The sequence below is a fragment of the Prosopis cineraria genome, unplaced genomic scaffold (assembly GCF_029017545.1).
Source record: "Prosopis cineraria cultivar Desert tree isolate PC_DT_omini unplaced genomic scaffold, ASM2901754v1 PC1959, whole genome shotgun sequence".
NCBI lineage: Eukaryota > Viridiplantae > Streptophyta > Magnoliopsida > Fabales > Fabaceae > Prosopis > Prosopis cineraria.
The window spans coordinates 3,537-18,538 of NW_026557284.1; the positions used below are offsets into that span (position 1 = coordinate 3,537).

Below are 15,002 nucleotides of genomic sequence, written 5' to 3' on the forward strand. Positions count from 1 at the left end.
GATATAAACTTGCATCTTTTTTTTTTCCTGATTCACAATAAACTTGCGTATATGGTAACAAGAAAAATCATCAATATATTAACATAAACACTGGATCCAAACATACTATCATTTTACTGTGCATTTTTTAAATCTTTGAAATCTGTAACTTAAAAAAAATTGTGGTGTATGAATAGTGGATAGTGAATTGTTCATGTCCAAATTTGTCATGGTCATAACAATGTTTCCATCATTCAATACGATGTCTAACAAGTTCCCCCCGTTGGGGGGGGGGGGGGGCTGTTTAGCAGCAATTTGGACTGATAGACCCTAATGTCCTCATGGCGCTCAATTTTTTGAATTTTTCTTTAGACCATGTATATATATTTATGTTATAATGATATTATAAAATAAAATAAAACTTGCTTCTGTGTTGAGTGTTGATACGAAATTAATATCACTCTCATATAATATTAAGAATAATCTTCATTATAGTAAAACCATAATTACGGGTTGAATATTAAATCATAATAATAATTATAGATAAGTTAATATACATATATTAGACTAAATATAAATAACTCCGCTGATCAAACTTTAGGCATGTCGCTACCAAAAATAATTTTTTTAAAGGCCCCTCAGCTTTGCATATATTTGAGGAATTAAATAAAATTTTCTAACCATTAACTGAAATAAAGGGTTGAGATTTTAGGCATTAGAGGGGGTAGTAGAAAGAGTAGTAGATGCATCAAATCCTATTTAAAACTAACCCCCTTAATTTTGGAGAATTGGATTAAATTTATCTTACCATTGGCTGAAATGAAAGGCAAAAATTTAAGGCATTAAAGGCGGTGGAGAGGACAGTAGGCACCCCAAATCTAGTTTAAAACAAACTCCTGGTTTTCAAATTTTGAATATGAACCCTTTGCCGTTAAAATCACTTTCAATTTATGAACAAAATTTGCCATTCCAGACAAATTATAATAATTGACATCAGTCATGTATGAAGGATTTTTTCTTTTTATTAATCTCATTATATTGAGAAAAACCTGACATTGATTAGGGACAAATTAGCAATTTTCTTCCCAATAAATGAGGTAAGGTTTGTGGAATGGGGCGGCTAATTTTTCTAAACTTTAGATATGTTGTTGCACATCACCTTCCTATACCTTTTTTTTTTAATTTAAAATTATCATGTTGACATGTTGACAAAGTTTGCCATGTTAGACAAATTATAGTACTGGGCATCTGACGTGTATTTAGGATATTTTATTTATGATTTAAGAAAACTTTAGGATCCAATGATACTACTAATACAAAATAACTAGCTACCATTGAAATAGCTGAAATCATAAAGCCTCAAGATGTGTCACCTTATAGAAAAATTCCCATTATCCTTTTTCTTATTTGAATAATGCCAATATCGAACAGATCCACCTATGTTAGTTTTTTGCATCATCTGATCTCCCTACAAATTCTAAATTAAGTTCTGACTAAATTTTGGGCTAATGGGCAAATTTTACTTATTGCAAAGAACTTAAATTTTAATTTTGGAAGTTTTCTGCTAGGTGCAACTAGTATTTTTAATTTTAATTATTGCAATGTTATCCCAGAAGTTTAAAAATGATACAATGTTATCCTATATATATTAATATTTGATCAATGTTGATTGTTAGTTGAACAATTCTAGCAAAGGTTGAAGGGCAATTTTGCCTTGAAAGATTTTTTGAACAAGCAATTACTATCCTAAACCTTCTATAACTGCAATGTTGAAATTATAAAAGGAATGTAATAACCCCTTGTCAATGTCAAAAAGTCATTTGCTTTGAGATTGACTAACTGCAAAATCAACTCTACTCAAGCACTCCATGGCCTTGTGGTTATCTTATACATGAACAAGTTTGGATATGTGTTCATGAGCAGGTTTGAGCTTGCGCAAGCTTAACCATGAGAAAATACAAACTTGATTAGTCCTATCCATAGGCAACATAGACTGGCCCAAAGTGAGAGGGATGAATCCAAGTGATCCACTTGAACTAAATATTTGTGGATTGTATAGTAGGAAGGCCCCTTTACCATCATCAAAAGATTTTACTTGCCATTCTATGGGAATTTCCTTAAGGCATCCCTTACCACTCATCAACTACAAAGGAAAAAATTTCTCTAACTGAAAGTTTGGAATACCATTTGCTCCATCAAACAATCTTTTAGGACATAATTACTCTTTAATCCTCAAAATTATTCAACTAATTAATGATTAACGTTAATCAAACATTACAATAGGGAAATATTGCACCTTTTCTAAAACTTCTAGAATAGCATTGTATCAATCTATCAAAAATTAAGGATATCAATTGCACTGGGTGAAAAAATTTTATGGCAAGTTTACCCTTTAACCTGTGTTCAGTTATTCGTTCAAGAGTTATATATCATCTTTAATTTCAAGATATGTGATTTGAACTATTTCTATCGTAGCGATTCAGTGTGTGCATCAACCAACTCAAAGTTAATTAACAAATCTAACGCCCTCATTTTTCAAGAAGATGGAACCCTATGAAGAAGAAAAATGACTAATTTAGCCCTCATCAAAATCACATTGTTTTCTAATAGGATGAAATCAATAAAATATCCTTAATACACATCAAATACCAAATACTATAATTTGTGTGACGTGGGAAAACTTTGTCAACAGGTTATTAACAATAATCCTGCCCGCAAGGGGTTTATACTTTATACTAAAAAATTGAAAAGTGAGGAAGTTAATTTTATATTTTAAAAATTTAGGAAGGTGATAGGTAAGGACATATCTAAAGTTTAGAAAATTATTTATATGTGAAGGAGGCCATGTGAATCACTAGAAGATCTTTCTGCATTAAAATAATAATAATTAATCGCAGCGATTAATCTCATAGAATCTCATCAATTGATTACTCCACTAACTAAAGCCACCTCAATAAATATAAGAAGGAGCGAAAGGTAATATTAGACAAGTATAATTAAATATAAAATTTTATTTTTATCAAAGTGTCTCATATTTTGATACAATAAATTTTTTATAATTATAAATTGGGATTGAGGGAGTATTGAATGAAGGATATTTTTAAAAATTTATATTATTATATTTTGTGTTTAAAAAAAGATTATAAAATATATTTACTGAACTTTATTGGCATGTATAATTTTATTAAAAATTGTTTTATGAAAAAGGACAGATGGAGTAAAATATTTTTTATAAAAAAATAGAAGAGAGTAATAATTAACTTGAAATAAAGTTAGACAACCTAATTAATATATTAATAAAGTCATCATTGTCGGTGTCAATTGAGATTCCCATGCGGTGCACCATGATCTTTGTTGTTGCTTTCATCATTATTGGTGTAAATTAAAGCTTAATTATAATTGGAGTGCATTGTAACTTGTCTTACACGATACTACTTAATTTAAAATACCATCTCTCCGGCTCTCCTTTACCATGGATTTTGCCCTTGTAGAGGGGATCGCATATAAACCTCTTCATCATTGCACAAGTGTTCTCACACTAAACTTTCCCAGCCACCATACAAACACACATATGGCGGCAAAAAATTCTGAACCCTCCGATACTCCCAAGTACCTTCAGAAAGTTGAATTAACCCAAGAAAACAAGGACCTCATTGCCAACTTACCTAGCGATACATTTTGGAGACCAATTACCATCCATCAATATGACGGTTTCTGGCACACCACAAAACAGTTGCAAGGAATCCTCAATAGCCAAAAACACTTCAACGCTCATGACTCTGACATTCTTCTTGTCACCTTACCAAAATCTGGCACCACTTGGCTCAAAGCCCTAACCTATGCGATGATCAATCGCATGATTCATTACCCAAATCCAAATCTTGATAAGAACCAATCTTACCCTCACCCTCTCGTCACTGCTAACCCTCATGATCTTGTACCCTTTTTAGAGATCAATATCTACATCCATGAAAACATCCCTGATCTGAGATCGTTCCCATCACCAAGGCTCTTTGCAAGCCATATGTCATACATTTCTTTGCCAGAATCTGTGAAGCTATCAAAGTGTAAAATCGTGTACTTGTGTAGAAATCCTAAGGATATGTTCACATCGATGTGGCACTTCATCAGAAAGTTAGTGCCACAAGCCCAAGAGCCCACTAACTGGTCAGTTGAGGAATCATTTGAGAGATTTTGCGAAGGAAGGAATCCTTCTGGCCCATTTTGGGATCACATTTTGGGATACTACAAGCAGAGTTTGGAGAGGCCATATAAAGTAATGTTTTTGACGTATGAGGAATTGAAGAGCGAGCCAACAAGGGTTTTGAAGGACTTAGCTGAATTTATGGGGCATGGATTTACTAAGGAGGAAGAGAGTGGTAATGTTATTAATGATATACTAAAGCTTTGTAGTTTTGAGAATTTGAGCAACTTGGAAGTGAATAAGACTGGAAAATTGTTGACTGGGGAAGAGAACAACATCTACTTTAGGCGTGGAGATGTTGGGGAAGGGGAGAATTTTCTCACCTCTGACATGATTGAAAAACTAAATGTTATTACTCAAGAGAAGCTGGGGAAACATGGGTTGAACTTTCAGATCCACAAATCTTGATTGAGAACCCACTCGACCAAAAATAATGAGGTATGCGAAAAACTTTAATTTAAAAGTGCAGTTTCTATCACTTTTTTACATCTAAGTATTGGGGTAAGAGATTTTTTAGTTTTTTCATCTATATAAGTTTTTTTTAAAACTCTATTCTAGTTTATTTCATTCTTCCTGTTAAGCTGTTAAAATACACATTTTATAACTAGTATTTAAAATATGTTAGTCAGATCAATAATTTTAAAAACATACATGTATATGCAAAGTTGTATAGCTTTTCTTTTATCCACGGTCTCTCTTGACCTAATTTTTTTCATTTCATGATGCAGGTGAATACTTGAATTTCTTATCGATTATCAATGTGTTCTGCAATAAATGACTGTAGTATACCTGCAGAGCATGTATGTTTCTGAACTTTGAAGTCTTAGCTGACTTCATATCTTAATTAAGCATATCTTCAGGAAGGAATATTCTTCACGAGGTGCCAAACTGAACATGAAGAAGAAGCATAGCGATAGCATTTGATAATTGGTTATTCTCTGATAGTGACGTATAAGAGCTATATGTTTGAAAGATGAAGTGTTGTGAAGTTCCAAGTGTGAGAATCCTATTGTGAAGCTTTTCTTCGAACGTTGAGATAGATGCATGTCTCTGTTTACTTGTTAAATTATTACAATGAATATTATTCCCTTTGATCCTTATCAATGGATGTTACAACATGAAGTAGATTTGTTAAACTTAAAATTCTAATTCAACTTTGCATCAACTCATGGAGGAAAGCATTCCTAGGGGAGGTTGTAAAATCATTCTCAATGCCAAATGCAGGGAGGACACTCACTGGACTCCCCAAGAAGAAGATGAACTCCGGTTTGACGTGGATGGATTTGTTAATCCAGCAGGACATCTGGCCGGTGGAGATGTTAAGGAATTGGCATAAAGATTGGCTACTTGGCTTCAAACAAAATCTTGGTGAATTAAACCCAACTGCTATTGAATTGGCTGTGGTGCACAATGCATTGAAAATTATCCAAGAGAGGAATTTGCCAAAAAGTGACTATTTTTATTGATTCATTGAATGCACTCAATCTGATGATTCATGAAGGATACTCTTATCATCAGTTGGAGGCTGTTATACAGGAGATGAGACAAATTTGGATTGATTTACCCAATATACATTGCTCATATGTATCGTGAGGGTATTAAGTGTGTGAACCAACATGCTAGGAATGCGAGTGGAGGAGGTTTTGATATTCAGATTGTCCCCACTATGTCAGTGGATTGTTTTAAGGGAGAATGACAAGTAAGGACCTAATAAGAACAATAATGTCAAATTAAGAAAACATGACTTTCTCAAATTTTGAGTACTCCTTCTACCATGTTTCAATATTAAAATTCTTAATTTAACATTAATGTTTTTACAAAATCTTTACTTGTCATTCTCCCTTGTTTTAATGTTTTTTCTAGATGAACGCCCGACCACTTTTGTGGTGAGCTAGTGTTTGTATTTTGAATCTTTAAATTTTTTGGGCTTGCTAGGACTATTATTCAAAAACAAAGGGAAAAAGAACAGAAATTATAATGATCCTAAATTTTAGATTAGTTTTATAGCAAGTGGGAAGAAGTAAATTATTGGAATTTCTCTAGCAATTTTCTTGAAGGTTCAAAGTCCAAATCCTATTAAGTAAAAGTTCGGTTTTATTTTTGTCTTGAATTATAAGAAAATTTTGTGTCCTTTCTGGTAATTTTTCCTTGTGTCCTTTCTGGTAATTTTTCCTTGTGCTCTTTCATGTAATTTTCCAAATTTTCTTTAATTAGATTTTTATCTTCCACTGTGCGAAAAAACAGAGAGCATTTTTGACTTTTTTTTTTTTCTCCACCGACAGTGGCTCCTCTCAGTGAATAGGAGAGTGAGAATCTAATAGTAGCCTCTACTCCTTCTTCGATCTGCCCTCTCCGTCTTCTTGCTCCTCCAGTGAAACCGATTTGGATGACTGTAGCGTTCTTCCTCGTTCCTGCTCTGGTTAGTCTTTGGTCCATGTGAGAGCAAGAGAAATTTGTGATCAAAAGCTCTGAACTCCCGATCCAGTCACCTCTGTTCTCCGCCATTTAACTTGCCGTCGGTGAGAGCAGGAACTTTGCTCGCCGCTGCTGTAGCGTCCTTCGAGAACCACTACGTGGGGGTTGCAAATTGCGAGTCCATTCCTCCCCTGTTCAACTGTGAGCTTCAGTTTCTTCTTCCTTGCAAGCATAGTCAACTCTCCTTCCAACTTCAGTCATTGTTGATCTGAGTAGCATCTCTTTCTTCTTGGTGATAGTCGTCGATGTGGACTGAGGGAATTTTAAACTCTGTTCTTTACTGTTCAACTGATTAGGTGAGCTATAATTTTTCTCCCTTCCTCTTTTTCATTTTGCACGTGTATTATAAGATGTTGGCTAGAAATGAAGCCTTCATTTTCCTGTGCTGAGGCTGTTAGGAGAATAAGAGGGAGTATGGGAAATTTAATCAAACTAAACCTTGAGGATTTGTATAAGTATTTGGTTATTGTAAGAGGAAATAGGTTCAAATGACATTTTTTTTTTCAAAACATATATTGGGAGCTGTTGGAATGAAATTGAAGGAAAAATAGGTTGGAATTGTAGATTTAGGATTAATGTTTTTGAGGTTGATGAAATGCCTATTAGGAGAACTTGTCATATGATGACAAGATACATATGATAATTATGTTGTTGTTAATTAAATAGTTATTAGTAGATAATTTGCTTTAATGAAAAATGGGAGTTGATTAGTATATAGGACAACCTTTGTAAAGAATGCTTGACGAATGTTTAAAAAAGAAAATTTTGGTCTTTATGTGGCAAAAAAAAAAATGATAGGTATGTCATCATTGATTAAATAATCCTGTAAGGCTTATGTATTTTGCAATAAAAGTTAAAATAGAAATTTGAGATTTTTGGGAGAGACATTTGAGTTGGTGATTTAAGAATTAAATTGCTATTTATATATTATGTTTGATGCAATGTTGATAAAGATAAAAGTAAAGGTTTTGTTTCTCTTATTTTCTGTGTTGTTTGGGATTAAAGATTTTTGAATGATAAAGTATATTTGAGAAAATGACAATGGTATTATGTGAATATTAGGAATTTAAAGACAAAGCATTTTCACATAGGAGACTAGTTTGGAAGTAAATTATACACTTGGGAACTATACAGGTAAGTGGATACCGTCCCAACTGATGTCTAATAAAATTTTTTACTGAAATATTACATTTTTATACAAATCCTTTTTACAGCAACAATATAATTATTAGATATTTTGTTGATTAAAGTACTTTATTTTTGTAAAGTTATCTTTATCATATTTGATAATTTTATTTTATCAGTAAATACGAGTTTGGATTTTAATTATTGGATTTTCATTCTAGAAATTATTGAATTGCTACAAAAAAAATGATTCATACGAGTTCGACATTGGAAATGAAAAATTTATTTAATAGTGATTATATTCTCGCATGTTTAAAATTGGTTTGAAAGTGAATTTCAAGGGGACTTTATACAGAACACTGGTTGCTAACGACAGTTCTGTTAGCCCTTGGCGCGCCATGGTACACCTCGCTAGCAGGGTGCTTATAGGAGGTACTAGCCCCGTGCGATGGCCAACGCACGTGGAACGGAGGAATAGTTATTTGTGAGCATCGTACTCACGTTTGATTTCGTGGTTTTGAGTCGCGTTTGGTTAGCATTACCCTCGTGGACTGTGTGTGTCCACATTTGTTTCGTAACTTCGGCTGCATTTGGTTACTTACCCTTGTGGACTATGTGTCCACGTTTGTTTTCGTGGCAAGAGCCGCATTTGGTTATTTGCCCTCGTGGACTATATGTCCACGTTTGTTAATTGTTCTGATAAGTCCCTATTATATGAATTTGATTATTTGGTAACTTTACATCCCATTGGTTTTAAATACTAAATTATTTATAATTATTAATTTTGTTATTTGCTTCCTTGCAATCAAATGATAATATTATTTATTATGAGATCTTAATGGTTCGAGATTTTATTTAAAATTTTATAGAATCGTTTTATTTCGAAGTTTATTAAATTTTATAAAGATCGTTGTCTCTTTACTTACATAATTATTTAATTTTTTTTATGTTTAAAGATTTATTGTTGGGACGTTATTTATTAAAAAATTATTTTGGTCTCAGATACCCTAGTTGATGCCGATCCCCCGTTGCTCCATGAGAACTCATAGATGTGTTGGGTAAAGAACTGATCAAAATTTTCCTTTTTATGTAACTATTAATGCTTATGTATTTTATTTCAGAGGGATCTAGTTAGGTGCTCCACATATGCTACATCGAGGGCTTCTATTTTGGTATATATGCTGTTTGTTCATTAGAAGAGCTAAGCTCCTAATTGACATGGTATCCTATGAATATTTTTGTATTGTAGAGTTTTGGATAATCCTATTTACAAGTAAGGTTTTATCGATATTTTTACAAAATTCTTTTAAAACTTTATTTTAATGACCAATATAAAAAAATGTTAAAATTTCAATATAAATTTGATTACATTTTAGAAATGAAATGAGTTTAAGGTTAGAGGCTTGCGGAGATGTGTTATGTGGTTCACATTCCATGCCAATTACCCTCTATTTTTGGGGCGTGACAGGGTGATTACTAAAAGGCCTATAAAATTTAGGTAATTAAAAGGAAAAATTTCATATAGGTCTCGTAGAATTAATTTATTCACAAACTAGTCCTGTGAAATTTAGAAACCATAACTATGTCCCTTGAGATTTGAGTATAATTTGAAATTTGAAGAAAAAGACAATAATGTCTCTATTAAACATATATCAATTAAATAATTTACAACTACTTCATCAGTAATTTACATCTATAACTTTAATGTTTTATAATTGTAATTTTATATATGTAATAATGAAGTAATTATAAACAATTAATGTTAAACTTTGTTAGTAATACATGATTGTTTAACTATTAGATATATGAAGTTATAGTTGTAAAAAATTAACATTATGGTTGTAAATTGCTAATAAAATACTTGTAACTTTAATTATTTAATTGATGTCATGTATGCTTAATAAGAGTATTATTATCTTTACAGTTTAATTTCAAATTACATTCAAGTCACAAGGAATCTAGCTGTGATTTCTGAATTGTGTGAGACTTATTTGTAAATAAGTCTGCTCTACAAAACCTATATGTAATTTTCCCTAATTAAAATAAACTTGATTCTTTGTTTGTTGAGAAATTTAATTTTGGATATTATGCAAACGTTTTTTTTTCATAGATTATACATAATTGTTGTTCATGATTTATTATACATATATATTAGGAAGAATTTCAATAAAGGATCTTTGTAGGGGTTTAATTTCAAATCAGCAGTAATAGAATATGGAAATATACTCCACGAAATATGCTCTACGACTAAGAGACTGAATTCAAGGACAAATCAGAGTTATGATGTGAGGGGGCCATAATTGAAAATTTATCTAAAAGTGGGGGGCTAAAATTGATTTCAACATTTTTTTTCAAACAAAGATCTAATTAATTATAAAGAATACTTCAAAGTATTGGGAGCAATGAGTTAATCAAACAACATATATGGGGAGCGATGGCGCGCATTCCATCAAATCTCATGTGTATGCTTCATTAGTATCATTCCATAGCTGATGAAGATTTGTTGTATTGTTGATCGTATTCAAGGTTCCATGGGATGGTGAATGAGATGATGGCGTTGTGGGCGCCTCTTCATTCAGATTATTTTCATTTCACAGGGTGGATTGATAGACTCACAGGATTGAGTGGTCGTCTTGAGAGGATTTTCAAGGACATGGATGCATTTTACCAACAAGTGATCGATGGACACCTTCGTCCTCAATTGCCTAATTAAACCACAAGAAGAAGATATAGTTGATGTCTACCTTCGCCTCAAGAATCAGCCATGGTTTTCCATTCACCTCACTTTTGATCACCTTAAGTCTTTACTTATGGTATATATATAATTCTTAACTTCTCTTCTCTGTTTTTTTTTTTTTTGAAAAATCGTTTAGATCCTCATTGCATCTCTCAATATAATTCGGTGAAATTAAATGAGCTCTATATATAACCAAAATTGGAGAGTAGGCAATAAAGCAAGAATTTAATGTTAGTCATTTTGATTCCACTTTGTTATAAAATAAAATGAAGAGTTAAGTTTTATTTTTGCCCCTAAACTATTTTCACATGAGTATATAGTTTCTTAAACTATTTATCATAGCAATATTGCCCCTAATATTAAGTGGCCAAATATTGATGATTAATTTTATTAACTCAAAAATAAGTGTGACTCAAATAATAGTAATCTTACCCTTGAAGTAATTTAAATCATAACAATGTTTTCCTTAAAATAATTAAATTGTGGCAATGTTACCCTTAATATTAAGTTTGAGTCAATATAGTTAATTATTAATGTTTGACCATTTAATGTTAGGGGCGATATTATTATGATTTAATTACTTTAAATCGCTGTGAAAAAAAAATTCTAGACACTAGCTGCTCTTACAAACATAATTCAAAAGCAAAAATAAACAATAACCCTAAAATGATAGTGGGTTTAAAATAAAGATATTTTTCTTTGACAAAACGAAAGTGGGTTTAAAATTGACACATGTATATATGTATATATGCAGGACATGCTTGCAGCAGGAACGAATGCAGCAGCAGAAGTAATACTTTGGGCTATGACCCAGCTAATGAAGAATCCAAGAGTGATGCAAAAAGTGCAAGAGAAGGTTAGAAATCTGTACGGTCAGAAAGATTTCATAGAAGAAGGGGACGTTAAAAAACTCACTTATCTAAAAGCTATTGTAAAGGAAACACTAAGATTACACCCACCAGCACCATTACTTGCACCAAGAGAAACAACTAAAAGTTGCATTTGCATCATATAAGGGTTTGAAATCCCAGCCAAGACAACAGTGTACGTGAATGCATGGGCTATTCACAAAGATCCTGAGGCTTGGGATGACACAGAAGTGTTCTATCCTGAGAGATTCTTGGACAATGTCATAGATTTTAAGGGACAAGATATGGAGTTAATTCCATTTGGAGCAGGTCGAAGAATATGCCCAGGCTAAAAAACTCGCTAATAATCTTGTTTGTTCATATGACTGGGAAATGCCAGAAGGATCTAAAGGGGAAGATATAGGCTTTGAGGTAGTAAATGGACTTGTTTACTCACAAGAAAAATCATCTTCGCCTTGTTGCCAAGAACCCTCGCCCATTTGTTAAGCTTCAAAAGCTAGTCGTATGATTATGTAATCTCCATTAGTGGAGATGAGGATTATTTCTACCTTTACCAGAATATTATTGACTGTTAAAATTAAAGAAGGGTTAACCAATGATATCAAGCAACTTTTAATGTTGTACTTAACACTATACTTTTCAAACATAAGCTTTAAAAGCTAGTTGTATAATTATGTAATCTTAAAATAATACTACGTTTCACACATGATCATGATTACTTCAAGCTTAAATGGCTGGCCTGATGAGCTTGACCTTAATTGATAGTTCTACACATGGGAATACTTTGGAGGGCTTTTGTGCAATCCTCCCTCTTAAGAAAGTCTCTCTTATAATCTATTGTGGACTTGACGTGTTTTGTGCTAGGATGGGTCTAAAAATGGGACCAAAATTCGTGAATTGTGGCTTTGTGCGGGGGAATATTCGGGCCAGCATGAGAGGGCTAGATAATTGGGGCCCAATTTGAGTTGTGTCCGGCATCGGAAACGATTGAGGCCATGCGTCCGGTGCCATATGTACTTTCGAAGGCGGAGGATATAGTAATTGATAGTCTATAATATAAACTACTTGATGCCGTATTAATTAAAATTTAAATTTTTAACTGGTATGTAAGATTAGGTCCCCTTGGTAGAAAGGAATGGAATAGAATGAATTAAAAAAGTCAATATAAAAATAAATTAAATTATTCTTTTTCTATATTAAATATGATAAAATTCATTAATATATATTATAAATATGAGAATCATCACATCTTTCAAAAATTTCATAAATCATGATTCCCAATTCTATAAACTAAATTACCCATCTCCCTTATGAATATGCTCACATCCCCACTTTGATCATCTTATTTTTACCTTTATTTTTTTATTTCATTCTATTTCATTTTATTTTAGTAAGCAAACATGATCTCAATTAAAAATACCTTATATAAGGATGAAGGGAATACTCTTTCCATTCTCTACTATAAGCCACATTTAATTAATTCACCGTAATCAAGAAAAGTGTTAGATTTCTTATATTAATTATACTTAAAGATAGTATATTTTATCAAAATAGCTTAAATCATTTGATTAGATACTTTCTTATTTTATATATTTATAATCTATCTTCTAATCTTTAAATGTGGCTCTTCTTTTATATTCTAATAAAGAAGTGTACTAAGTCGTTAACCTTGTCTAAAAAGAGAATAAATTTCTAATTTCACCCTTATTTAAATGAATAAATTTTAATATTGAATTACATTGTCTCTCATGATTAAGAAGTCTAAATAGAGCTAATATTTAAAAAATATACTCCCTCCAATTTCATTCATAATACACGTTCTAAAAGGTCTATTTGGTTCTATTTATAAATCATGGTGTGACTTTTTAGATAATATTTAAAATGTATTTTTAAAATTATCCTTCATGAGAAAGAAAAAATAACATGACATCACTTTTTAAATTTGTTACATAATGATATATTTAAAATTTTATATTTTTTTATTTTTTTATATTGATATCAATAAAATTAATAAAAATATTCATAAAGAGAATTGAAAAAGTAATTAATATCCTACGAGATATCTTATATTATTAAGAATTAAAGACTCGTTTCAGATTGAGCTTCGCGGTAAGGTTAGGAGGGAGTAAATATGCATATATGAAAAGGACAAAAGAAACAGAAATCAAGACAAGGAAAACCAAAATTAAGAGCATCCTTATCAACACAACCTGGCGCTACAATAATGGCTATAGAGCTACTACAGTAGTAGCCTATGTGAAAGCTCTTCCTGAGTTGGCTCCAGAGACTCATTAATGACGCGACTGACCCTTCTCCATGTCGATGAAGCAACCATCCCTAGGTCAACATGTGTTTATAATAATTACTTACATTTTTTATTTTTATTAATTTTTTATATAATTTTATAACTCTAATAATCATTAAAAAACAAATTACATATAATTAAATAATATATAAGAAAAAAATTGTAAATTTTTATTAGTCATTAAAATATAGAAGATGCTTTCTTCATCTCAAACTATGAGACAATTTGATATAAAATTACAGATTCTAATAAAATTTAATAATAATACTTTACAAACTTATTTTTCAAAAAAAAACTAAAACTTTCAAAAATATTTGAGAAAATAATAATAAAATTTAGATAAATGATATTTTGGTTCCTCAAAATATTATAATTTTTCTGAAGTCTTTATGAACTTTTCTATCATTAAAAAATTAATATAAATGATCAAATTACCTTTAATTTAAATTTATGAATCGTTGTTGAATTCTTACAATTTAAAAAAAAAAGTTGTGAGTCTTAGAATAAAACTTATAAATAGTAATTAATATTTACAACACTTGAAAAATATCAAGATTTCAAATACGAACTTATAAATTGTTGTTGTATTCTTATGATTTTAAGAAGAAAAAAGTTGTGAATTTTATAATAAAACTTGTAAATAGCAATTGATATTTGAATTAAAGGCAATTTGATTATTTATATTAATTTCTTAGTAATAGAAAAGTTTTTCAAGACTTCAAGGGAATTATAGCATTTTGAGGGATCAAAATGTCATCTACATAATACAAAGAAATTTTATTATCATTTTTTTAAAATATTTCTACATACTTAATCATTATTCCCTTCCTTTCTATGTATAAGAAAAACTAATACTTGTTACTTTTTTATAAGCAAAATCACATATCTCAATAAATATTTATTACAATTCTTTTAAACTACCCCTCATGAACTCATAATTTTCATTTATGAGAAACAATTATTTTGATTAAATAAAAAAGTATTTTAGTTTAATTTTTTTATTTTCAAATATAATTATTATAGTTAACTGATTTTTTTTAAATTTTATGATATAATTATTTTCTCTTATATATAAAAATGAAAGGAGAACTCTACAATATCATATCATATTATCTTACATGTGATTCTCCCTTATTTAAAATATCTCTCCGTTCTCAAATATAAAAAAATTTCAATCAAATCAACTCTTTTTATAAGAAAATTAGTTAATCCTAACAATTACTCCCTCCAGTCCTTTGTAAAAGTCATTTTTAACAAACTCATCAAAACTAAAGTGAGTTCAATTAGACTAATAAAATTGTCTTAAAA

General features: G+C 30.8%; 1 protein-coding gene and 1 pseudogene across 1 annotated transcript; both read left to right on the forward strand.

The window, feature by feature from the left end:
* The first annotated feature begins 3,442 nt into the window (after window positions 1–3,442).
* Window positions 3,443–5,283, forward strand: LOC129301205 (cytosolic sulfotransferase 12-like). Its single transcript, XM_054939783.1, has 2 exons — window positions 3,443–4,621; window positions 4,912–5,283. Exon 1 carries the CDS (start codon window positions 3,452–3,454, stop codon window positions 4,589–4,591), a length of 1,140 nt encoding a protein of 379 aa, XP_054795758.1. The 5' UTR covers window positions 3,443–3,451; the 3' UTR covers window positions 4,592–4,621; window positions 4,912–5,283.
* Window positions 5,041–12,095, forward strand: LOC129301206 (cytochrome P450 71A1-like; annotated as a pseudogene).
* Window positions 12,096–15,002: the final 2,907 nt, after the last annotated feature.

Excerpts from the sequence above, each read along its gene's own strand:
- LOC129301205 (XM_054939783.1), top strand. The coding sequence starts at position 3,452 with ATGGATTTTGCCCTTGTAGAGGGGATCGCATATAAACCTCTTCATCAT.